This window comes from Anomaloglossus baeobatrachus, chromosome 6 (assembly GCF_048569485.1).
Source record: "Anomaloglossus baeobatrachus isolate aAnoBae1 chromosome 6, aAnoBae1.hap1, whole genome shotgun sequence".
NCBI lineage: Eukaryota > Metazoa > Chordata > Amphibia > Anura > Aromobatidae > Anomaloglossus > Anomaloglossus baeobatrachus.
Window position 1 is genome coordinate 335578459 of NC_134358.1, and position 26234 is coordinate 335604692.

Below are 26234 nucleotides of genomic sequence, written 5' to 3' on the forward strand. Positions count from 1 at the left end.
TAGAGCAATCTTTCGGCTTGGGCATTGGGCGAGACTTTGTGGGTCAGGTCCTCTGTAATCATTCCTCCTCCCGCCTTAGCCAAGCCTCTGAGGTGCCAGATCAGCAGAAACCCCAAAAGTGACCCCATATTGGAAAAGACATTGTGTAAAGAATTAATCTAAGGGTGTAGTGAGTACCGTATTTTTCGGACCATAAGACGCACTTTTTTCCCCCAAATGTTGGGGGAAAGTTGGGGGTGCGTCCTATGGTCTGACTATAGGGCTGCGGCCGGGAACGAGGGTGCTGTGGTGGAGCGGGTCATCGGGGACATGAGCAGGCAGCAGCAGCGCCTGCCGTGACCACGTGGGCCCGCTCATTACATATGCACGCCCATCCTCCCGGCCATCTCTCAGCGCTGAAGCCGGCGCTGACAGGTGGACGGGAGGACGAGCGGGGACGCGCGCATAGCAAAGAGCCGGCCGCATGATCACCCCTGGCAATTACAGCCTGGAGTGATCATGTGCGGCTGTATTCACTGCCCCCCGCGCGTCATTACCAGCGCGGGGTGCAGTGAATCAGTACACTCACCCGTCCCCGTGTGTGGAGCCGCCCCCTGCTGCACGCGATGTCTTCCTGTTTGTGCTGGTCAGCTGATCGGCACAGACAGGAAGACATCGCGATGCAGCAGGGGAACGGCTCCACAGCACACACAGGTCAGCGTGCCAGAGAGGAAGATGATCGGCTGCAGGGAGTGAGGAAAAGGTGAGTATAAACGTTTATTTTTTTTCTCTGTGCTATAGGATACAGGCCATATACCAGGATGGTATATGAGCACAATGGGGGCATATAGCAGGATGGGAGTATGTGACCAGGCTGGATGGGGGGGGGGGGGTATGTGAACAGGCTGGATGGGGGGGGGGATGTGAACAGGCTGGATGGGGGGGGGGATGTGAACAGGCTGGATGGGGGGGGGATGTGAACAGGCTGGATGGGGGGGGATGTGAACAGGCTGGATGGGGGGGGATGTGAACAGGCTGGATGGGGGGGGGGTATGTGAACAGGCTGGATGGGGGGGGGATGTGAACAGGCTGGATGTGGGGGGGGGGATGTGAACAGGCTGGATGGGGGGTATGTGAACAGGCTGGATGGGGGGGTATGTGAACAGGCTGGATGGGGGGGTATGTTAACAGGCTGGATGGGGGGGTATGTGAACAGGCTGGATGGGGGGGTATGTGAACAGGCTGGATGGGGGGGGGATGTGAACAGGCTGGATGGGGGGGGATGTGAACAGGCTGGATGGGGGGGTATGTGAACAGGCTGGATGGGGGGGTATGTGAACAGGCTGGATGGGGGGGTATGTGAACAGGCTGGATGGGGGGGGTATGTGAACAGGCTGGATGGGGGGGGATGTGAACAGGCTGGATGGGGGGGGGGTATGTGAACAGGCTGGATGGGGGGGTATGTGAACAGGCTGGATGGGGGGGGTATGTGAACAGGCTGGATGGGGGTTTATAGCAGGATCATATACAAGGCAGGAGGATCATTACCAGGATGGGGTACCTTAGTAGAGAATTTGGGGACATTACCCCCATAACAGTTTCAGCAGCAGATCCTCGCCCCATAACAGTGTGTCATGACCACATTTTTTGCTTAAAGTTTTATTTTCCCATTTTCCTCCTCTAAAACCAGGGTGCGTCTTATAGTCCGGTGCATCTTATAGTCCGAAAAATACGGTATTTTGAACCCACAAGAGCCTCACAATTTTATAACATTGAGATGTCGAAATGTAACATTTTAGTGGTAAAAATATAATTTTTCTATTAGCTGCAAATTTGTCAATTACACAAGTGTTGAAAGGTGAAAACGGACCTTATATTTTATTGTGCAATATGTACCAAATGCAGTGATGCCCTAAATGTCATCAGAAACTACTGTTTGGCCACACAGCAGGGCTGAATAGGAAGGATCACTATTTAGTTTTTGGAGCACTGATTTTGCTAAAATAGTTTGCGATCGACATTTGTAGAGCCCCTTAGGTACCAGAAAAGCAAACAAATCGAAAAAAAGTGATGCCATTATAGAAATTGCACCAATTTATCTATGGCTGCAGTGACCATTTTGTAGCATCCACGCCACCTCTTTTTCTGGAAAATTAGAAATATACCAGTTTAGCGCCCATACATTGTGCCCCCATATATTGTTGCACCGCCATACATTGTGCCCAGCTTGTGCTTCTGGAGACATGCACCCCATACATTTTTAAATGCCCTCTCCCCACTACAATAATTCCACAAATGGCAGCTTATTGTGGTTTAGGCACAAGGGGGCTTAGAAGGAGGTTGGCATTTAGATTTGGGAGCTCAGACATCACTGGATTTTTCTTGGGGGTGGAGCAATATCACTTTTCCACAGCCTTTGTTCTACCAGTAATGTGGGACCCTCCCGATGTTTCCAGTGACAGATGAGTGGGGGCTGGTTTTGTGAGAGATAAATTAGGGGTTTTATTGGTAATATATTTGGGTAGAGAACATTTTTGGATCACTTTCAGTATAAGATTGGGATAACATTCTTGTGTTTTGTGCTGAGCACTTACGTCAGGGTTTCTATGTAAATTCCCCAAAAATGTGATTCAGATGAAACTCCTGGTGAAACCACTCACTCTAATGAGGCAGAGGAAGACACTCTGGATTCCGTTTGGAATCTGTTCTGGTGGTGCCATCTTTTTAGGCTTGCACCGAAGTGTGGTTTTCCACATTTGTGTGCTAAAAAGATGCCCAAGATGATGGAACGTTGCTGGGCCAGAAAAGAGACCAGACAGAGTCCAAAGTGTCTCCATCTGCCTCATTATCATGAGTAGTTTCAACAGAGGTTTTGTCTGAATTGAAGTTTTTGGGATTTACATGGAAACCCCAATGTAAGTGCTCAGCAGAGACCACAGAATAGATGTCAGCGGAGCTTTATTCTAATTTTTGGGCGGCAGAATGAAGAAATAGATAGTAGGACAAGAATAGTTATGTTTTAATTTTCTGTTATTCACCTTGCGGTATTAGTGATAGGATGAATTTATTTTGCGGGTCGGTGCGATGACGGTGATAACAGATTTATATACTTATTTTTATTTTCTGCTTCCATCATATACTAAAAATGTTTTTTTTTTATAATAGTTATTCTGTTGCATAATTCTGAGACCTGTAATTTTTTTATTTTTTGGTGTCGAGGACTGTATAAGGGCTTCATTTCTGGGTGGCCTGCTTTTCTGGCATGTCAGGGGCTTTGCCAGTATGACATGGCACCATCAAACCATTCCATAAAAATCTGCACTTCAACATGGTGCTCCTTCCCTTCTGAGCTTTGCACTGTGCCTCAAAAATACTTTTCGACCACATATATTGGCATACTCAGGAGAAATTGCGTAACAAATTATAGCATTCGTTTTCTGCTATTATTATTTATGCTTTTGAATATTAAAAATTTGGAGCCATGGAATTTTTTTTTTTTTTTTTTTTAAAAAATGGGAATTTTTTATTTACTTAGCCCAATTTTATACAATTTTGGAAATCACGTGTTGGTTAGAAATGCTCAATACACCCCTAGATGAATTTCTCAAGAGATGTAGTTGCCAAAATCGGGCCACTTGTGGGAGTTTCTTCTGTTTTGCCACATCAGGGGCTCTTCAAATGTTACGTAGCATCCACAATCTGTATCAGCCAAAATGGTGTTTCAGAATTCAAATAGTGCTCTGTCCCTTCCGAGCCCTGCTGTGTGCCCAAAAAGTCATTCGCCGCCACATATGGGTTTTTGGTGTACTCAGGAAAAAATTGTACAACAAATTGTATGGTCCAATTTCTCCTGTTGTCCTTCTGAAAATGAAAAAATTGAGGCTATGTTTTTTCATTTTCACAGCTCAAGGTTCTACAATTCTGTGAAGCAGCTGTTGGGTTCAAGGTGCTCACCACATCTCTAAATATATTAATTGAGGGTTGTGTTTTCCAAAATGGTGTTATTTATGGGCAGTTTTCACTATTTAGGCACATCAGGGGCTCTGCAAATGCAGCATGGCATCCCCTATCTATTCCAGACAATTTTGCGTTCCGAAAGTCAAATGGCGCTTCTCCCTACTGAGCCCTGCCACTTGCTGAAATAGTATTTTCCACGACATATGAGGTATCAGTGTAATCAGGAGAAATTGCACAATAAATTGCTGTTACTCTTGTGAAATTGCAAAATTTAAGACTAAAGGTGGCTTTACACGCTACGAGATCGCTAAAGCGACGTCGTTGGGGGTCACGGAATTTGTGATGCACATCCGGCCGCTTTAGCGATGTTGTTGTGTGTGACACCTGTGAGCGATTTTTAATCATCGCAAAAACGTTAAAATCGCTCATCGGTGACATGCCCCCTCTTCCCAATTATCGTTGCTGCTGCAGTAACGATGTTGTTTGTCGTTCCTGCGACAGCACACATCGCTATGTGTGACGCCGCTGGAACAACAAACATCTCCTTACCTGCGTCCACCGGAAAAGGAGGAAGGAAGGAGGTGGGCGGGATGTTCCGGCTGCTCATCTCCTCCACTCCTTTTCTATTGGGCGGCAGTTCAGTGACGATGCTGTGATGTCGCTGTGACACTGAACGAACCGCCCCCTTAGAAAGGAGGCGGTTCGCCGGTCACAGCGACGTCGCAGGGCAGGTATGTGCATGTGACGCTGCCGTAGCGATAATGTTCGCTACGGCAGCGATCACCACATATCGTGCCACCGACGGAGGCGGGTGCTATCACACGCAACATCGCTAGCCGATGCTAGCGATGTGGCAGCGTGTAAAGCGGCCTTAAAGCAATATTTTCATGGGAAAAAGTAAAATTTTATTTTTTTTCCTTCCACATTGCTTTAATTCCTGTTATGCACGTAAGGGGTTAGTAAATTTCTTGGAGGTGGTTTTCAGTACTCTGAGGGGTGCAGTTTTTAGAATGGTGTCACTTTGGGGTATTTTCTGTCACATAGGACCCTCAAAGTCACTTCAAATGTGATGTGGTTCCTAAAAAAATTGGTTTTGTAAATTTATTTGGGGAAAATGAAAAATTGCTGATAAATATTAAACCTTCTAACTTAACAAAAAAAAATGTTTCAAAATGGTACTGATATAAAGTAGATATGTGGTAAATGTTGTTTATTAACTATATTGTGTGGTATAATTATCTGGTTTAAAGGTATAAAAATTCGAAATTTTGCTAAATTCATATTTTCAATATATTCATAACTAAACGCAAGTCATATCGACCAAAATGTATCACTAACATGAAGTACACATGCCACAAAATAGTAATCTCAAAAAAAGCATTTCAGAGTTATTACCACATAAAGTGACACAGTCCAGAATTGTAAAGTTAGTCATGGTCGGTAAGATGAAAAAAGGCTTGGTGGTGTAGGGGTTAAGTAGCGGATAATTACCTCATAATAAAAAAAATGCAATGTAATTAGTGTGCATATCCATATAAGTATTACAAAGCACTATTACAAACTAAACCATGTTTATATTTGTTTTATCAGCAACTTAGAGCCAATATGCGAGACATGGAAACGCTATTTCTAAAAGTAAGGAATGAAGAGATCCAGGCCCTGACACAAGTACTGCAGCCAGTGAAAGATATGGCTTTAGAATCCATAAGAGTTTTTTTGGAGATTCACGCAAAGTCAGTTGAAGATTTACATGAAGAAATTCATTGTAATGTGCCAAACAATGAAGCAATGAAAGGTAGGTTTGATTGTTTTTACTTTACACTTTCAAATTTTTGATCATGCCCCTTAGATTAGAATAATCTGTACTATTTTTCTGCAATGAGTATTGTTATTTGTAGGTGTAAGCATATGTAGAAATGGAGTTCTTATGTTGGCATGGTTTTTTTCATACTTTGTAAATTTTAATGTAAAATTAGGATAGACATGTGCAAGATAACTTCTGATAATACCGCACCCCTGCAGATGTGTAGACAAGCTATTATTGCCACCACCTATCTCCCAATGTGGAATTAAGCAACGATATACAACTCCTTTAAATTAATAATGTTTTTAAAATGGGCTGGTTATTGAGATCTATATTTTAGATACCAAACTAGCTGAAGACTTTCCATGTCTCCAAGCTTCACTTTTGACAATGCAGTTAACTATTAACCACTTCCTGATGTAGGACATAGTACATCCTATGTCGTGTGCAGCTGTATGAAGTTGACTCAGGAACTGAGATTGCACCATACCTGGCAGATGGCAGCTGTGGTACACAGGCAGCAATTATCTCTACAACAGGGACAAATATATTCATTGATGTTTAGCCAGTTTTGTTAAATTAGCACTCTCAGTGTCTGATAATGGCTTTTAAACGACTGGTTGTTGGTGCGTTTGTGCATTGGTTTCCTTCGGGCACCCCACAACACATTTGTAAGGTCACAATGAGTTGTCATGTTAAAAATAATTATAAAGCCAGAAGTTCTGGTTTTTTTTTGGTAACTGCACCTCCATTAACATGCACTTGACAGCAAGCAAGATGTTATATGTATGGCAAAATAAAATTTAATGAAAATGTCAGCTTGGCATGCAAAAAAATGAATCCATCACACAAGCACAGTGATGGAAAAATAAAAAGTTACAGGTCAGATGGAATGATGACACAAAACACTTTTTTTCTTTTCTTTTTTTTTCAACTTCAATTCAGTTCTTATAATAATAATAATAATAATAATAATTCTTCAACTTGACCTGCAAAAATCAAGCCATTCTGTGGCTGTACCCCCCAAAAAATTAGATTTATGATTCTTAGGAAGAAAAAACTAAAAATTCGGCAGCAGTAAGGATTTAAAGATTCAGTTGATCCAAACTAAATATAGTCACTAAACAAAACATATGTAAAGATGTGTCGTTGTTTACCAGTAGTCAAAAACAGCAGAGCAAAATTGGTACTATACAATTGTGGTCACAATTAAATTGTAACTTTTAATATCCAAGTTAAAATTACCTATATACCACACAACATAAATGGTTGTAAAACCAACCAAAAGATGGAGATAATGTTAGGCTCCTCTTATTACCCAGTTTAGGACACAATGTACCCGGTAGGAATCACCCCACCAAGGTAACAGTAGTTGAGACAAAGATATAAAACTGTCTCATATGTAATGTATACAATTAGTAATCCACAGCAATAGATAGCCATAACACAGGTCTCACTGTGATAAATGAAGCAAAAATCGGTTGTCCAGTAGCAGGGGGGAGGTCTAAGAAAGTATCAGGGCAGATTGTTGCCAGCTAAGGGGTATTGTGAGGCTGATTTGGTGCCCCCCCTGCTACTGGACAACCGATTTTTGCTTCATTTATCACAGTGAGACCTGTGTTATGGTTATCTATTGCTGTGGATTACTAATTGTATACAATGTGCATGCAATGTGAGCATTCATACATCTGCTATGACATACATAGAGTGACTACAGACTTGAGACCTGTGGATTTAGTCCCGACAACCCTTTAAAAAACCATGGAAACCTTTAACTGCTCGATGACATTATGGGCTTTCAACAATTGATGGAGCACAGGAGCATTTCTGGGAGGGCGTGATTGGTGTTTATTCAGCATATCACTGCTACTATTAATGTAATCGTTAGCAGTAGAAATGATTGGATTAGTCAAACTTCGAATTCACCTATTTGCGGTGTTTTTTCCCAGGAAATTTGATTTGCAGAGGAGCTGTCCTCAGCAAATTTAATATCTCTTATTATGCTCTGGGGTCTCTCAAGATTCCTTGTGCTGGGGCCACCCCCTCTACGAAGCACTGGCTGCGTCCATTTGGATTCCAAGATATCACCAGCTTCCCGTACTGGCTCCGTCCCCTCTGCTAAACACTGGCCGAATCGACGTAGAATGTAGCCAGTCCTTAGTAGAGGGGGTACTGCCAGCACAGGGGACATATGCCATCTTCGATTTTGAGCTCTGGCGCACACTTCCACACTGATCCAACTGGCTCTTTATACAGGGAAAGAGGAGAACCAGTCCATCTATGTCCTGAGATTGCGGAGCAAATAAATTGCAGTCCCTTGAGTTTTACACCTCTGGCTACATCCTGATGTATGTGATGATTACAGATCCCACCACTCCTGCATTCTGGAATTGGGAATGCAGTGACTGAAGCTGTCTTGCAGATGAACCCTAGTTTTCCTTTATCTTGTATTGCTTTTGGCTATAAAAATAGACTTTTATTCAATACAATCCCATATGTTTCACTTAGTGATCATGCCCATTACACTATCATTATACTGCAAAGGTTTGCTGTGGTCATTGTTTTTGTATGTGGAGGTGAGGCAAGAGTCTGCCTGTATCACTTTTTCTGGGTAATTTTAAGGGTTTGCCCCATCATTGCTATCACAGAAAGTGGCAAGTTGAGATGGTACATGTTACTGATCATGTTTAACATACACAGTGTATAAGAGCATCCACATATGTACTGAAGGTGTGTATGAGTACATCCTTGTGTGGTGAATATGTGTATTAGTGCATCAATGTGTGTTAAATGTGTATTTCGTACTTCCTTGTATGTGAAGATTGAATAATGTCTGTTGCAAGAATTCATATCTGTACATCACTGTATGTCATAAGTGCTCTGTACATGCCATCTATTTTTTTTTTAAATTGAGCCTTTTTTTAATATAGTCAATACAGCTAACTACAGGTTATGAGAATGCTTTGCCTGTTTCTGTCTCACTCTGTGCTGAAACAGGCAAATACAGGCAAATACTCATCTCTAGTTACCTTTGTATTAGCTTTTTACAACATTGTCAATCAAAGAAAGAATATGGGATTATTGATTCACCATACCTCCCAACCGTCCCGGATTCTGTGGGACTGCCACGATTTTTCAGGTCTGTCCCGCACTCCCGCGGCTCACAGCTGATGTCCCGACTCCTCCTCTCAGTGGAGTGAATAAATTAAATTAAATTATTATCAGGTCTGACCGGGACTCGAACCCATGAAACTGTGAATCTCATTGCTCCATAGGCAGCAGCTCTACCTCTGAGCCACTGCCCATATTGAAAACCATGGGAAGATTTGGTAATCTTAACCTCTATAGTGCAGTAGACAAAGCAGAAGCAGATTACTTAGCTGCAAAGATGGATGGATGGATGATAGAGGGACATATATATAATGTGTATATATATATATGTGTATATACAGTGCCTACAAGTAGTATTCAACCCCCTGCAGATTTAGCAGGTTTGATAAGATGCAAATAAGTTAGAGCCTGCAAACTTCAAACAAGAGCAGGATTTATTAACAGATGCATAAATCTTACAAACCAACAAGTTATGTTGCTCAGTTAAATTTTAATAAATTTTCAACATATTCAAAATGACGACCCATCTTAAGATCCTTGATGGAGGAGTGGAGGTTCCTGGCCAAAATCTCCAGGTAGGCCGTGCTATCCATCTTCCCATGGATGCGGACCAGATGGCCAGGCCCCTTGGCTGAGAAACAGCCCCACAGCATGATGCTGCCACCACCATGCTTGACTGTAGGGATGGTATTCTTGGGGTCGTATGCAGTGCCATCCAGTCTCCAAACGTCACGTGTGTGGTTGGCACCAAAGATCTCGATCTTGGTCTCATCAGACCAGAGAACCTTGAACCAGTCTGTCTCAGAGTCCTCCAAGTGATCATGAGCAAACTGTAGACGAGCCTTGACATGACGCTTTGAAAGTAAAGGTACCTTACGGGCTCGTCTGGAATGGAGACCATTGCGGTGGAGTACGTTACTTATGGTATTGACTGAAACCAATGTCCCCACTGCCATGAGATCTTCCCGGAGCTCCTTCCTTGTTGACCTTGGGTTAGCCTTGACTCTTCGGACAAGCGTGGCCTCGGCATGGGTGGAAACTTTCAAAGGCTGTCCAGGCCGTGGAAGGCTAACAGTAGTTCCATAAGCCTTCCACTTCTGGATGATGCTCCCAACAGTGGAGACAGGTAGGCCCAACTCCTTGGAAAGGGTTTTGTACCCCTTGCCAGCCTTGTAACCCTCCACGATCTTGTCTCTGATGGCCTTGGAATGCTCCTTTGTCTTTCCCATGTTGACCAAGTATGAGTGCTGTTCACAAGTTTGGGGAGGGTCTTAATTAGTCAGAAAAGGCTGGAAAAAGAGATAATTAATCCAAACATGTGAAGCTCATTGTTCTTTGTGCCTGAAATACTTCTTAATACTTTAGGGGAACCAAACAGAATTCACAATTTAAAAAAAAATAAAAAAAGAAATAACATTCTTTTTTGCAGCAGTGCATTTCACACTTCCAGGCTGATCTACAGTCCAAATGTCACAATGCCAAGTTAATTCCGAATGTGTAAACCTGCTAAATCTGCAGGGGGTTGAATACTACTTGTAGGCACTGTATATATACGTATATATATACATATATATATATAATATATATATATATATAATTATATACACATGACAGATAATAGATACATACATGATAGATAAATAGATAGACATATGGCATATGGATAGATACATGGATAGATAGATAGATAGAGGGATAGATAGATAGATAGAGGGATAGATAGATAGATAGAGGAATAGATAGATAGAGGGATAGATAGATAGAGGGATATATAGATAGATAGATAGATACTGCATCTCTTTGTAGGTGGAGTCAGATTCATTTGTACCCATAAAACTACTATAAAGAAATGTGGAAAAATTACAAAATAAAATTTTATTTTTTTTTGCTTTCCACCAACTTGGATTTGAACCAGCAACTTCCCCAGCAGCCTCATGGCATTCCTAGCTGCTTTAGCTGTTGAGCCACTAGGAATTGATGACGTCAGACAGAGGATTTTATATGAATAAACCTACAATGCAGCCTCTTACACAGCAGATTACACAGGACAGAGCTCCATCGTACACAGCAGTGTCTCTATCTCCTGTATTCTAGAGAGAGAGGAAAAGAGATTTTTTTTTCTTTTAATAAAATTACTAAAAATAACAAATAGAATAATGTACCGTATTTTTCGCTTTATAAGACGCACCGGATTATAAGACGCACCCCCAAATTTGGTGAAGGAATAGAGAATTTTTTTTAATAAATGGGGTCCGTCTAATAATGCCAGTGTCTGTCTAACAAATCATATAGAGTATATGTCCCTCATAGCCCCCATCCTAAAATTAGCCCCCTTAATCTGGATATGGCCACCTTATATTGAATATAGCCCCCTTGGGCTGGCACACGTCCCCCAGTGATGCAACATGTCCCCTATGGCTGGCACGCTGCCCCCTGTGGCTGGCACAAACTGGCCCCCTGTGGCTGGCACACACGCTACCCCCTGTGGCTGGCACACACGCTGCCCCCTGTGGCTGTCACACACGCTGCCCCCTGTGGCTGTCACACACGCTGCCCCCTGTGGCTGGCACACACACTGCCCTCTGTGGCTGGCACACACGCTGGCCCCTGTGGCTGGCACAAACTGGCCCCCTGTGGCTGGCACACATGCTACCCCCTGTGGCTGGCACACACTCTGCCCCCTGTGGTTGTCACACACGCTGCCCCCTGTGGCTGGCACACACGCTGCCCCCTGTGGCTGGCACACGCTGGCCCCTGTGGCTGGCACACACCCTGGCCCCTGTGGCTGGCACACACCCTGGCCCCTGTGGCTGGCACACACCCTGGCCCCTGTGGCTGGCACACACCCTGGCCCCTGTGGCTGGCACACACCCTGGCCCCTGTGGCTGGCACACACGCTGCCCCCTGTGGCTGGCACACACGCTGCCCCGTGGCTGGCACACATGCTGCCCCCTGTGGCTGTCACACACGCTGCCCCCTGTGGCTGTCACACACGCAGCCCCCTGTGGCTGTCACACACGCAGCCCCCTGTGGCTGTCACACACGCTGCCCCCTGTGGCTGTCACACACGCTGCCCCCTGTGGCTGTCAAACACGCTGCCCCCTGTGGCTGGCACACACGCTGCCCCCTGTGGCTGTCACACACGCTGCCCCCTGTGGCTGGCACACACGCTGCCCCCTGTGGCTGTCACACACGCAGCCCCCTGTGGCTGTCACACACGCAGCCCCCTGTGGCTGTCACACACGCTGCCCCCTGTGGCTGTCACACACGCTGCCCCCTGTGGCTGTCAAACACGCTGCCCCCTGTGGCTGGCACACACGCTGCCCCCTGTGGCTGGCACACACGCTGCCCCCTGTGGCTGGCACACACGCTGCCCCCTGTGGCTGGCACACACGCTGACCCCTGTGGCTGGCACACACCCTGGCCCCTGTGGCTGGCACACACGCTGGCCCCTGTGGCTGGCACACACGCTGGCCCCTGTGGCTGGCACACACGCTGGCCCCTGTGGCTGGCACACACGCTGGCCCCTGTGGCTGGCACACACCCTGGCCCCTGTGGCTGGCACACACGCTGCCCCATGCTGCTGCTTTTAGTAAAATAAACTCTTTCCTTACCTTCTCCAGTGCTGTGCTCCCTCGTGTACCCCTCCTCAGGGTTGAACTCCGGCCTCCTGCATTTCCTGGTTCACAGTCCCTGTCATGTGATCGGCACAGCAGTGTGTTATCTCTGCATGCCTGATCATAGCGGCAGGAGGGAGACGGCAGATGCTGGAGGAGGTGAGTAACGAGTTTATTATTTTACTATGGGTAGCAGCATGGGGGCCATAGATAACACAGGGGGAGGGGGCATTTGTGAGCAAAGGGAAGCACGGGCAGATATAATATGCACAGCTCCCCCAGCCCATCACCGTGGTGCAATTTCAGCACCACAGGGGTGGACAGCAGCTGTGCATATTATATGAGCGGGTGCAGGAGATCAAACGCTGCCGCCCTCAGCTTCACAAGTCTATACCAGCCTCCACCAGCTCCCCCAGCACCGCTCCAGAGCGGCCCCACCTCCCCTGGACCCTGCAGTATATAATCCGTATATTCGGTTTATAAGACGCACCCCCTACTTTCCCCCAAAATTTGGGGGAACAAAAGTGCGTCTTATAAAGCGAAAAATACGGTAATTTTATTGCACTTTTTTCTAAAATAATAAACATCACAAATCAGCAAATAACATGGACATATTTGGTGTCCCTGTAATCGTAACGACCCGAAACAACGCAGCGATCAGATTATTGATGGGGATCGGTAAATGGCGGGAAAAAATGGCGCAATTTATCATTTTTCTTTATTAAAACCCATAAAAAATGTAATAAAAATGTATCGCTGAGGCCGTGTTCACACATATCAGAAATGCTGTGTTTTTTCTGCCGCTGTCCGCACCACACAAGCGCAATAACAATCTCCTCTGATTATTGCGTCTTTGCGGTATTTTTTATGCATTGTCCCTTATTTGATACATGTTTGGTGCAGATGTGAATCCTGAAGATTATAAAGAAAAAAACACCAAAACTGCACAGATCAGCGGTGTCTTCAGACATAAAAGGGGCGGAGATTTCATGACATCTCATCCACTATGCTTGGACATTGAGTCCGTGTTCACATGTAGTGTAAATGCTGCATTTTTTTTCTGCTGTTTTTTTGCACATTTATTCTGCTGTGTTTAATTATCCAAGTAAAGTGGATGTGATTCCATGAGACGACGTCACTGAACTCTGCAGTTTTGTTTTTTTTTTCCTCTGGAGGTTTCTATGTGGAGCTTCAAAAAATGCAGGAAAAAGCTTCTCAGTACAATAAAAACACTTAAAAACGCAGATTCACATCTGAACCAAAAACACATTAAATAATGGAGAAAAGGCAGAAAATGGAACAATCAGAGAAGATTGTTATTATGTAGTTTGGTGCAGACAGCATCAGAAACAAAAAGAAACAGGATTTATGCAACATGTGAACACGGATTTATAGGCACAAATAAGCAATGTCATTTAGTGACACATAGAAATATAAGAAAATTCTGGCTGCTATGACTATTAACGAACAGTCTGGGGCAACTACTGAATGACCCTTACTGATGAATGGGTGTGGCTAGGGGTGTGGCTAGGGTCGTGGTAAAATTTTGCCGCGGCACGCTCCGCGCGCCGCTTACTTTCTCCCTCTTTACTTTCTTCAAAAGTTGGGAGGTATGGATTCACTACTAGGCTGCCCGCGAATTGTGAGAATTGCTACCTTTCTGTTCCTTGCAAGGTTTCTGGCCTAACTGAGTTTGCCACGGAACACCTGCTTTATGGGGATTTGCAGAACCATATCTGAATGAGGAGGAGTTTGCTCATGTATGCCAACTACATTCATTCTTTATGGGACTGAAAACTGTAATTTCCTGCAGTCACTGATTGATGAAATCATAATTCTTTGGATTTTTGGAGCCCTACGTGATCAATATGTCATTCCAAATCCTATTAATAGGTATAATTGGTACAAGTCTTTTAATTTTATCTGCAAAATTTCTGATTTTTGTCTAAATGTTTAATATTGTGTACCTTATAATTACATTTTATAATTAACAATTTAAAATCCTGTTTAGGGCCTTCTTGTGAGAGTTATTCTGAAATCCAAATTGATGCAAAGTTTGTTGAAATTCAAGATTCAAATGCCTTGGAATCATGGAATACATTGGAAAAGGTACATTTCAGAATGTTGTATATGTTGTCAATGCGTCTATGTTAAAATACACTCCTCCGCATTGAAATTGCATCACCAAGGTTGAAATCACAAGATTGATAGACATGTTAGTGATATGCAAATGATGAAAAAATGGAAACAACATTTTCAAATAATTACAATTTATTCCGGATCATGTTTGATCTCCATGTAAAGTAAATACACTCACATGCCTTGTCATGTTATCAATAAGGTTATGAAATAAGCACTCCCATCAAAATTGTTATTCTGTTAATATATTGCAGTGATCAAATTAAATAGCTCATTTACAATTGCTCATTTTGTCCTTCCACCCAGTTAATTCTTCTCTTTTCCATTAGGTCTATGACATTGCGTAATTAAAAACAAACTAGTTGAATCTTTCTAAGCTCTATGTAGCAACAGGAAGTCTCTTTTCCCTGCATGAATCATCACTACAAAAGTTAATGGCAGGGAGTAGTTGACCAGCTTGGAATGGAATTGAAAAGGGGGACAACTCAAGCAGGGAAAAGTGACTTTTTATTTCTACATATAACAGTTACATAGTGCTATATAATATGATGATTGCAATATTTTAACAGGATATCAATTTTGATGGGAGTGCTTCTTTAACCCCTTAACGACCACGGGCAGTAATATTACGTCCTAGCGGTAATAGTATTACTGCCCGAGGTCTGCCGCTGGCAGCATGTCGCGATCGGCGCACATCTCAGCTGATTTTCACAGCTGAAATATGTGCCTGCTAGGCACGAGCAGAATCGTTATCTGCTCGTGCTGTTTAACCCCTTAAATGGCGCTGTCAATATGTGACAGCGCCATTATAACGGCATCAGCGGTAAACATTTATTTACCGCCCGATCCCGGAAGTCACGTGACGTGATCACATGACTTCCGGTGGTTGTCATGGTAGGACAGGGTCATGTGATGACTCCTGTAGCTCACATGAATAACTTTTGGTTTCACTCGGCCCGGAGCCAAGTGAAGCAGAAAGTGAGCATATCTGCTGTTTACAGCTGTATAGCTGTGATCAGCAGATAGGGCAGAGCGATCGGATTGTTGATCCATATAGCCCCCTAGGGGAACTAGTAAAATAAAAAAAAGTTTTAAAAAATAAAAAAAAAAAAAACAACAAAAATTAAAAGTTCAAATCACCCCCCTTTCGCCCCATTGAAAATTAAAGGGTTAAAAAAATAAAAAATATACACATATTTGGTATCGCCGCGTTCAGAAACGCCCGATCGATCAAAATATAAAATCAATTAATCTGATCAGTAAACGGCGTAGTGGCAAAAAAAATTCCAAACGTCAAAATTATGTTTTTTTGTCGTCACAACTTTTGCGCAAAATGCAATAACAGGGGATCAAAACGTAGCATCTGCGCAAAAATAGTACCGTTAAAAATGGCAGCTCGAGGCACAAAAAATAAGCCATCACTGAGCCATAGATCCCGAAAAATGAGAACGCTACGGGTCACGGAATATGGCATAAAACGTTCTCCACTTTTTGCGGACAAACTTCCAAATTTTTTTAACTTCTTATATTAAAGTAAACGTATACATGTTTGGTGTCTACGAACTCGCACTGACCTGAGGCATCACACCCACACATCAGTTTTACCATATAGTAAACAACAGTGAATAAAATATCTCAAAAACAATATATCGCACTTTTTTTGCAATTTTTCTGCATTTGGATTTTTTTTGCCGGTTTCCAGTACATTATATGATAAAACTTATGGTTTCATATAAAATTACAGCTCATTCCGCAAAAAATGAGCCCTCACATGACCATATTGACTGAAAAATAAAAAAGTTACGGCTCTTGGAAGAAGAATGGCAAAAAAAAACGGAAAGCGAAAAATCGTCCGGTCGTGAAGGGGTTAATGGCTGTCTGAGGAATGTTATACCACACTGAGTGCATATGGGCACACCAATGATCTATATCCACTGTTGCAGTTGATTTTGCCATTTTCATTCAATGACGTTCCAGATGTGCCCAATGTGACATAAGTCAGGAGATGTTATAGGTTATGGAAGTATGATTAGGCCTCACAGGATGCTCACAGTAACACGAGCAGCATGAAGTCTGGTGTTATGTTGAAAACAGCTCCTGGAACATTTGGCTGTACCACTGGTTCCATGATTGATCCTTTCTGTACAGAAAGTGAAATCAGACATCACATACCAAGTCTAAGGTGTGAAATAATGTCTACACAAACCACATTATTATTATTATTTATTATTATAGTGCCATATGAAGGCATCTGCACAATATTGGGCTTCGAGTTAGATGTCCAGCTACATGTGCTCCATTGATCTCATGCCATCACTCTCAAAGGCTATCATGAATGAATATCCAGACGACAATTGAGACTAGAATGAAGATATAACCTTTGCAGCAATGTGAGACATTTTTTGTTTTCAATGAAATGATGGTCACACATTGGTCTGGAGACCATGTGGGCAACTCCAAGAATAGTTCTTCACAAAGCAACATTATACCAGTCATACTGCCTTGATTATGCGTGTGTGGTAGTATAATCCACAGTAGCTGGTATAACTATAGTCTTGTCTTCATTCCAGGTACAATAACAGCTTGGCGTTACTGTGATTTGGTTGTGGAACAGGAGGTACGACAATTTGTCGAAAGTGTCCGTGGAGCGATTTTTCAACATGATCATACCAGACCTCATGTTGCTCATACTACTGTGAGCAGTCTGTGTGGCCTAATCATATTAACATGGCATGCAGCACCTCCGGACTTGTTTCCCATTGAGCACATCTGAGACGTCATTGGTCAGCAATTGAAAAGGTAGCTGGCAGCAACAGAATCTTGATAATTTGCATACCCAAGTGCATTCAGCACGGCAGAACATTCCTTCGAAAATTAAAACTATAGGCAGACATATTTACCAACAGAGGTCAGAAAACTAATACACTAATAGGAAACAGCAGGTCCCCCCTTGATAGAGGTATGGGCAACAAAGGTGCAAAATACTGATGGAACAACATTCACATATCAGTGCCTTGAAAAAGTATGAACTTTTGCATATTTTTTTCACAGTACACCCATAAACTTAAAAGTATTTTATTAGGTTTTTATGTGATATACCAAAACTAACAAGTATTTGTGAGTGTAAAGAAAATGCTATATTGTTCTCTACATGTTTTAAGAATATAAATCTTCAAACTGAGATGTGCCTTTGTATTCAACCCCTTGTAGTTTGATACCCCTAAATAAAATCGTACATAACCAATTGCCTCCAGAAGTCACCTAATTAGAAAATTGAGTCCACCTGTGTGTAATGTATTCTCAATATAACCACTGCTGTTCTGTGAAGGCCTCAGATGTTTGTTTGAGAAAATTAGGGATCATGGAAACCAAGGCACACACAAGAAAAATCAGGGATAAAGTTGTAGAGAAGATTAAAGCAGGGTAAGGTTATAAAACAGTAGCCTAAGTTCAGAACATAGAGCACTGTTCAATCCATATTCCAAAAAAGAAGTAGTATTGCACAGATAGAATCAGCCAAAAAATGGTCCCTCTGAAGGAGCTGTAGAGATCCATTGCTCAGCTGGGAGAATCTTACCACAGGACAATTATTAATTATATAATCCACAAATCTAGCCTTTATGATAGTGTCAAGAACAAAGTCATATTTGACAGCAAGCCATAAGAAGTCCCATTTGCAGTTTGCAAAAAGCTGTGTAGAGTATATAGCTAGCAGATAAAAGTGCTGTGGGAAAATGAGATTGAGGTAGAACGTTTTGGGCAAAATGCTAGGTGTGGCAGAATCCTAACACTGCATGTCATCCGCGAAACACCATCCCCAGTGGCTAACATGGTGGTGGCAGCATCATGTTCTGGGGATACTTTTCTTCATCAGGGACAGGGAAGCTTGTCATATTTAATGGGAAAATAGATGGAGTTAAATACAGGGCAATTCTGGAGGAAAACCTGTTAAAGGGTTCAAAAGATCTGAGACTGGTGCATAGGTTCACTTCCTGCAAAACAATTATCCTAAACTTACTGCCAGACCTACAATGGAATGGTTTAGATCAAAGCGTATTCATGTGTTTGAATGGCCCGGTCATATTCTAGACCTAACTCCTATGAAGAATCTATGTCAATACTTGAAAATTACTGCTCACAGACACTCTCCTTCAAACCTCACTGAACTAGAACTATTTTGCAAACAAGAATGAGCAACAGTTTCAGCCTCCAGATGTGCAAAGTTGGTAGAGCATACTCCAAAAGACTTACAGCATGTATAGCCACAAAAGGTTATCCCACCAAGTATTCACTCACAAAAGGTGCTTGTCGTAATTTTCAGATTCATATTTGTAATATATTTAGAAAACAATGTATTACTGTATTTCCTTTTACATTTCACAAATACGGGGTAGGAATAGTTTTTCAAGGTACTGCAATTCATGCCATATACGGCTTATATACTGTGTGGTTCAGATGATCTAAGCACCACAAATTCCACTTCAACGTGAAAAATAAATGATGGTATTTAGCTTATAACTGGGGCTTACCTATAAATTGTGCAGAGATTGCAGTCACCTCGAGTATGTTATCAAACTGGTCTCAATGACCTTCCATTATAGAAGAATACAAGTAATTGAAATGTCATAACTAGAGATGTGTGATTTTCCAAAAAATGGTCTGGCTCACTAATGTGGTGCTCAGGAGAAAAATAGTCCATATATAGAAGAAACTCCGGCACACAATGATGTATCAATTATATTTTATTTTCATAAATTGATAATTCAGATGTAGGTAACGTTTCGGCTACTGCCTTCTTCACAACTAATAACGTTTCGGCTACTGCCTTCTTCACAACTGAAATTCATATAACAAAATAAAGCATAACAAGAGAAGATCAGTACCAATATTCATTCATATTTCATATTGATAACTGTCAAGTAATTTATGGCTTATTATAATAAATCATTTTACCTAATTGATGTATTTAAATAATATCTGAGAAGAACGTCAGACGCATGAAACCATTTGTATCTGGAAGAATAATAATAATGCCCACATTTCAGGAATCATAAAAATCATAAAAATACCCTAATATATACATTAGGATAAAACCATATATATTGTTTACATCAGAGAGCGTATCACTAATGTCAGTCTATAGACTCCACGGGGACATAATTTACTTAAAAGAAGCAACCATGCTTATAAACCAAATGATTGATCAGAATGAAAAACGTCATTACCTTCATTTTGAAAAATAATATATGCTTATAATTCCCAAGGGGGAAGTGGTTATGGTGCTGGACCGCTATAAGGCTGGAGAAATAAAGTGGAAAAGATACTATCAGTATATCAAAAAAGAAATTCAAGTGAAAACAGAAGAAACCACGAGAAATCTCATAGAAAATGTTGTTTTTTAGGTCCAGAGTGACAAAGTGCCGCTCAACAAGGGGTTAACAAGGGGAATGAACGTGACATACCTGTTTAGCCGGGGATCAGCGGTGAAGTGTGGAGTGAAGTGACCGCGCTGGGGTTTAAATGTGCTGGAGAAAATTCCACAATTTTCAAACGTTTAATTTTCATGCCCTTAAACCAGAGAGTAGAGATGAGCGAACCGGCCGTGGTTCGGCTCGAGTTCGGTTCGCCGAACGGAGGTCTCGTTCGTGTTTGGTTCGGCGAACCGGTTCGGCGAACCACTCGAACCGCATAGGAAACAATGGCAGGCAATCACAAACACATAAAAACACCTAGAAAACACCCTCAAAGGTGTCCAAAAGGTGACAAACAACTCACAACACAACACAAACACATGGGAAAGTGACAAGGACATATACTCATTTGAAAACAAAAGATCTGGACAAGGAAAAAGAGGAGGAGACACAGATATAGGCATGGCACGCCCTTCTAAAATCATGTAAAACAGTGCAAGGTGACTCCAAGCAGAGTCTCCCTTTTTTTCCAAAAATTGTGCCACACAGACACCCCATCAGTAGCAGCACTTGTGCCCTAGTTGTACACTTCACAGGTAGATTTGCATCAAGCACAGTGGCGTAGCTACTGCTTTTGCCGCCCGGGGCGGTCGTCAAATTTGCCGCCCCCCCTCCGTTGGCCGTTGATAATCCAGAAATTTTCAAAAATTTGGAAAACCATCAAAATATTTATTTTTCATGGAACTACAATCAAAGATCTAATTGTAGACTGCTGCTATTAGTCCTAGACTTTCACCTTTTTACACACATGTAGGCCTATTGTACACACACACAGCTCTGCTGCATACATACAGACACACAGCTCTGCTGCATACATACAGACACACACAGCTCTGCTGCATACATACAGACACACACACAGCTCTGCTGCATACAGACACACAACTGCATACATACAGACAGACACACAACTCTGCAGCATACATACAGACACACACAACTCTGCAGCTGCTGCATACATACACAACTCTGTAGCTGCTGCATACATGAATACATACAGACACACACAACTCTGCTGCATACATACAGACACACCTCTGCTGCATACATACAGACACACACAGCTCTACTGCATTTATACAGACACACAGCTCTACTGCATACATACAGACAACTGCATACAGACAGACACAAAACTCTGCAGCATACATAGACACACAGCTCTGCTGCATACATACAGACACACACAGCTCTACTGCATTTATACAGACACACAGCTCTACTGCATACATGCAGACAACTGCATACAGACAGACACAAAACTCTGCAGCATACATAGACACACAGCTCTGCTGCATACATACAGACACACACAGCTCTACTGCATTTATACAGACACACACAGCTCTACTGCATACATACAGACAACTCTGCAGCATACATACAGACAACTGCATACAGACAGACACAAAACTCTGCAGCATACATACAGACACACACAACTCTGCAGCTGCTGCATACATATATATATATATATATATATATATATATATATATATATATATATACACATACAGGCACACACAACTCTGCAGATGCTGCATACATGCATACATACACACAACTCTGTAGCTGCTGCATACATGCATACAGACACACACAACTCTGTAGCTGCTGCATAGATGCATACATACAGACACACACAACTCTGTAGCTGCTGCATAGATGCATACATACAGACACACAACTCTGTAGCTGCTGCATACATGCATACAGATGTACAGAGCTGAGCCTGCACCGAGCACAGGGCAGATGTAGCAGAGCTGAGCCTGCACCGAGCACAGGGCAGATGTAGCAGAGCTGAGCCTGCACCAAGCACAGGGAAGATGTAGCAGAGCTGTGCCTGCACCAAGCACAAAGCAGATGTAGCAGAGCTGAGCCTGCACTGACACACACGGGGCTCCTGGGGGCCCGCACACGCAGCTCCTGAGGTGGGGAAAGCCCATGGAGCTCACTGGGGCCCATAAACCGGGTGGCTGGGAGCGAGTATACAGGTCGAGGGGGGAGGGTGGCACTTACCGCTCGGACACGGATGAGAGGGGGCCCACACAGCGCCGGAGGCCAGCGCTGTGCTGGGGGTTGCTGGCTGGCACTCCTTCATCTCTGTGGGAACGAGCAGGACGCCGGGCGGTAGCTCCGCCCACAAATGAAGCTCAATTCAGCAGGACACTGTGGTCTGCATGCCTTAAAAAGACAGCAGCCACAGTCTCCTGCTGAGGACTCCGGTCCCCGGAACTCGGCCCGGGGGCAGCAGAACTGAAGGCGAGTGGCCAAAATGCCGCCTCCCTGACACGTGCCGCCCAGGGCGGACCGCCCCCTCCGCCCCCCCTTTGCTACGCCACTGATCAAGCACATTCAAAAATACGCCATCCTTAACCGTCCCCAGGATGACACTGGGGTAGGTAGCTAAGTCTTTCCTGATCCCAGATCTGTTCATCTTGGCTCCTTTTAAAAAACACATCAAGCAAGGGTTACTCCAAGCGGAGTCTCCCTTTTTTCCAAAAATTGGGCCACACACACACCTACCCCTTCAGTGGTAGCACTTGTGCCCCAGTTGTACACTTCACAGCTAGATTTGCATCAAGCACATTCAAAAATACGCCATCCTTAACCATCCCCAGGATGACCCCGGGGTAGGTAGCAAAGTCTTTGCTAAACCATGACTTGTTCATCTTGGCTCCTTTTAAAAACCACAGCAAGCAAGGGTTACTCCAAGCGGAGTCTCCCTTTTTTCCAAAAATTGGGCCACACACACACCCATTCCTTCAGTGGCAGCACTTGTGCCCCAGTTGTACACTTCACAGCTAGATTTGCATCAAGCACATTCCAAATCCACAAGCATTTACCCTCCCCAGGATGACACAGAGGTAGTAAATTCCTTGTGGATCCATGACTTGTTCATTTTGATGAACGTTAGTCTGTCCACATTGTCACTGGACAGATGCGGGCGTTTATCTGTCAGCACACACCCAGCAGCACTGAAGACACGTTCAGAGACAACGCTGGCAGCTGGACACGACAAAATCTCCAAGGCGTAAGTGGAGAGCTCTGGCCATTTTTCAAGATTTGAAGCCCAAAATGAGCAAGGCTCCATTTGCAAAGTAATGGCATCGATGTTCATTTGGAGATACTCCTGTATCATCCTCTCCAGCCGTTGACTATGTGTCAGACTTGTTGTCTCTGGTGGCCTTGCAAAGGATGGTCTAAAAAAATTATGAAAAGATTCAATAAAATTGCTGTTACCAGCACCAGATACGGTGCTACTGGTACGGGTAGACTGGTGAAGATGACTAGACCGTCCCATGTTTGTCAAGTTACAACTGGGAGATTCACTCCCTGCACCTGCACTGTTGTTTGGTGGAAAAGCCGTGCTAAGATCGAGTAACAGCTTCTGCTGATACTCCTGCGTACATGCGTCCCTTTCTAGGGCTGTAATTATGTCACAAAATTTGGACTTTGAATTTGGATCTAATAGTGTGGCAAGCCAGTAGTCATCATCACTAATTTTGACAATACGAGGGTCATGTTGGAGGTAGTGCAGCAAGAAGGCGCTCATGTGTCTTGCGCAGCCATGCGGACCAAGTCCACGCTGTGTTTGTGGCATAGAGGTGCTAACCGTTCTTTCTTCCTCTGACATCTCCCCCCAACCTCTTTCAACTGAAATTTGACCAAGGTCTCCCTCATCCGCTGAGTCTTCCATGTCCATGCATAGTTTGTCCTCCATTTCTTCATGTTCTCCTGCACCTTCCTCAACATTTCGCCTGCTACCATGCGCCCTTGTTGATCCCTGTCCCCCATGGTCCCATGCCTGCCGCGTTGGTGATGATGAACGTCTGGACCTTGGTGATGTTGTTGTCTCTTGCCCATATGAATCCTCCTGTAGTTCCTCCCCTTGCTGTTGTCCCACCCCCTGACTCCGAATAGTGTTTAGCGTGTGCTCCAGCATGTAAATGACTGGAATTGTCATGCTGATAATGGCATTGTCAGCGCTACACATATTCGTCGCCATGTCAAAACTGTGCAGAAGAGTGCATAGGTTCTTGATCTGAGACCACTCCATCAGGGTGATCTTCCCCACCTCTGCATCTCGTTGGCCCAGGCTATACGTCATGACGTATTGCACCAGGGCTCGACGGTGCTGCCACAGTCGCTGTAACATGTGGAGAGTCGAATTCCAGCGTGTCGGCACATCGCATTTCAGGCGATGAACCGGCAGGCCGAAAGACTTCTGGAGCGATGCAAGTCGCTCAGCAGCGGTGGTTGAACAGCGGAAGTGAGCAGACAGTTTTCGTGCCCTGTTCAGAAGGCCATCTAGGCCGGGATAGTGTGTTAAAAATTGTTGGACAACAAGGTTCAACACGTGAGCCATACAAGGCACGTGTGTCACCTTGCCCAGGCGAAGGGCCGCACCCAGGTTTGCAGCATTGTCGCACACGGCCTTACCAGGCTGCAGGTTGAGTGGAGACAACCATTTATTAAACTCAGTCTCCAGAGCTGCCCACAACTCAGCCGCTGTGTGACTCTTATTTCCAAGACATTTCAAGCTAAAGACCGCCTGATGCCGTTGCGCTCTGCTGCCAGCATAGTAATGACGGGTACGTGATTCCTTCTGCGCAGTTAGAAAGCTGGTGGCGTGACCAGGCAGGCTTGGGGCGGAGGTGGAGGACCCAGATGAGGTGGAGGAGGCAGAAGCAGTGGCGGAACTTGGACAGACAGAGGATTGACACACAAGTCGTGGGGACGGCAAGACTTGTGCAGCAGACCCTTCACCATCTATCACCATAGTTACCCAGTGCCCAGTCAGCGACATGTAACGTCCCTGTCCATGCTTACTAGTCCAAGTATCGGTGGTGAAATGCACCCGTTCACACACAGAGTTTCTCAAGGAAGCGGTGATGTTGTGTGCGACATGCTGGTGTAGCGCAGGCACACCTTTCTTAGAGAAGTAGTGGCGACTGGGCATCTGGTACTGGGGCACAGCGACAGAAATAAGGTCTCTAAAATCCTGTGTGTCCACCAGGCGCAAAGGCAGCATTTCGGTAGCCAAGAGCTTACAGAGGGATAAAGTCAACCTCTCAGCTTTGTCATGGGTCGCAGGAAATGGCCTTTTATTTGTCCACATCTGAGGGACAGAGATCTGGCTGCTGTGTGTAGACGGTGTTGAGTAGGGTGTCCCTGGGAAAAAAGCAGGTTTGTGAGGAATGTGCAGGCGTAGACATGATGTTGCCTTCATCCAACGTTGGTGCTATCGATGTCTGAGAGAGTTGTACACACTCACTTGTTTCCCCTTCCAAACCAACTGACGACCTACCAAGCAAACTGCCAGTTGCGGTTACAGTGATGGAAGTTGTGCGTGGAAAACCAGGTGTGACAGCTGTCCCCACAGTCCTAGAAGATGAAGAGCGCGCGAATGCACTGGAAGGGGCAGGCGGTGGATGGTTTGCTCCGCTAGGCCGCATTGCACCACGGTGAGCTTCCCACTGGGACATATGATATTTATTCATGTGACGATTCATGGAAGAAGTTGTCAAACTGCTGAGGTTTTACCCTCTACTAACAGAATCACGACAAATTTTACAGATCACATAATTTGGGCGATCTTTTGCTATGTCAAAAAAGGACCAGGCTAGGCAAGGCTTAGAGGGCATGCGACCTGCTGATCCACCCCGACTAGTGCTCAGAGGCAGAGTGGTGGCTGAGGATGCAGTTGTAGAAGTGCTACCAGTGCTCCGACTCTGTCCAGGAAGGCGCAAGGTAACTTCGTCGTCAGTTGCATCCTCCTCCAACGCCTCTGTTGACCTCCTCGAGTGCCTGACTGTGGGTTGACAGTAGGTGGGATCTAGAATTTCCTCATCAATTGTTGTATTTGCACTCCTTTCACCCTCAGACCGAGCCTCTTCTTGCCCTGACCGAATATTTAAGTTGTCATCCCAATCTGGTATCTGCGTCTCATCGTCATCAGTATGTTCCTCATTGTCTATAACAACAGGTGTTACAGTTTGTGAAAGGGTCAGCATTATGCTCAGAAACGTGGTCCTCACGGCCTGAATCAGAGTCACAAAGGTTCTGGGCATCACTGCAGACCATTTCCTGGTCTGTACTCACTGTAGCTTGGGAGCAGACCTCTGATTCCCAGGCTATAGTGTGACTGAACAG

The 26234-nt window shown here is 44.1% G+C and overlaps 1 protein-coding gene across 2 annotated transcripts in view; it reads left to right on the forward strand.

The window, feature by feature from the left end:
- STX17 (syntaxin 17) overlaps positions 1–26234 on the forward strand; it is a 241054-nt gene that overhangs the window by 141762 nt on the left and 73058 nt on the right. For both annotated transcript variants that reach the window (XM_075314960.1, XM_075314961.1), the window contains 2 exons: positions 5527–5731; positions 14480–14577. In XM_075314960.1, the coding sequence (XP_075171075.1) occupies positions 5527–5731; positions 14480–14577 (303 nt within the window). The remainder of the gene's footprint in view (positions 1–5526; positions 5732–14479; positions 14578–26234) is intronic.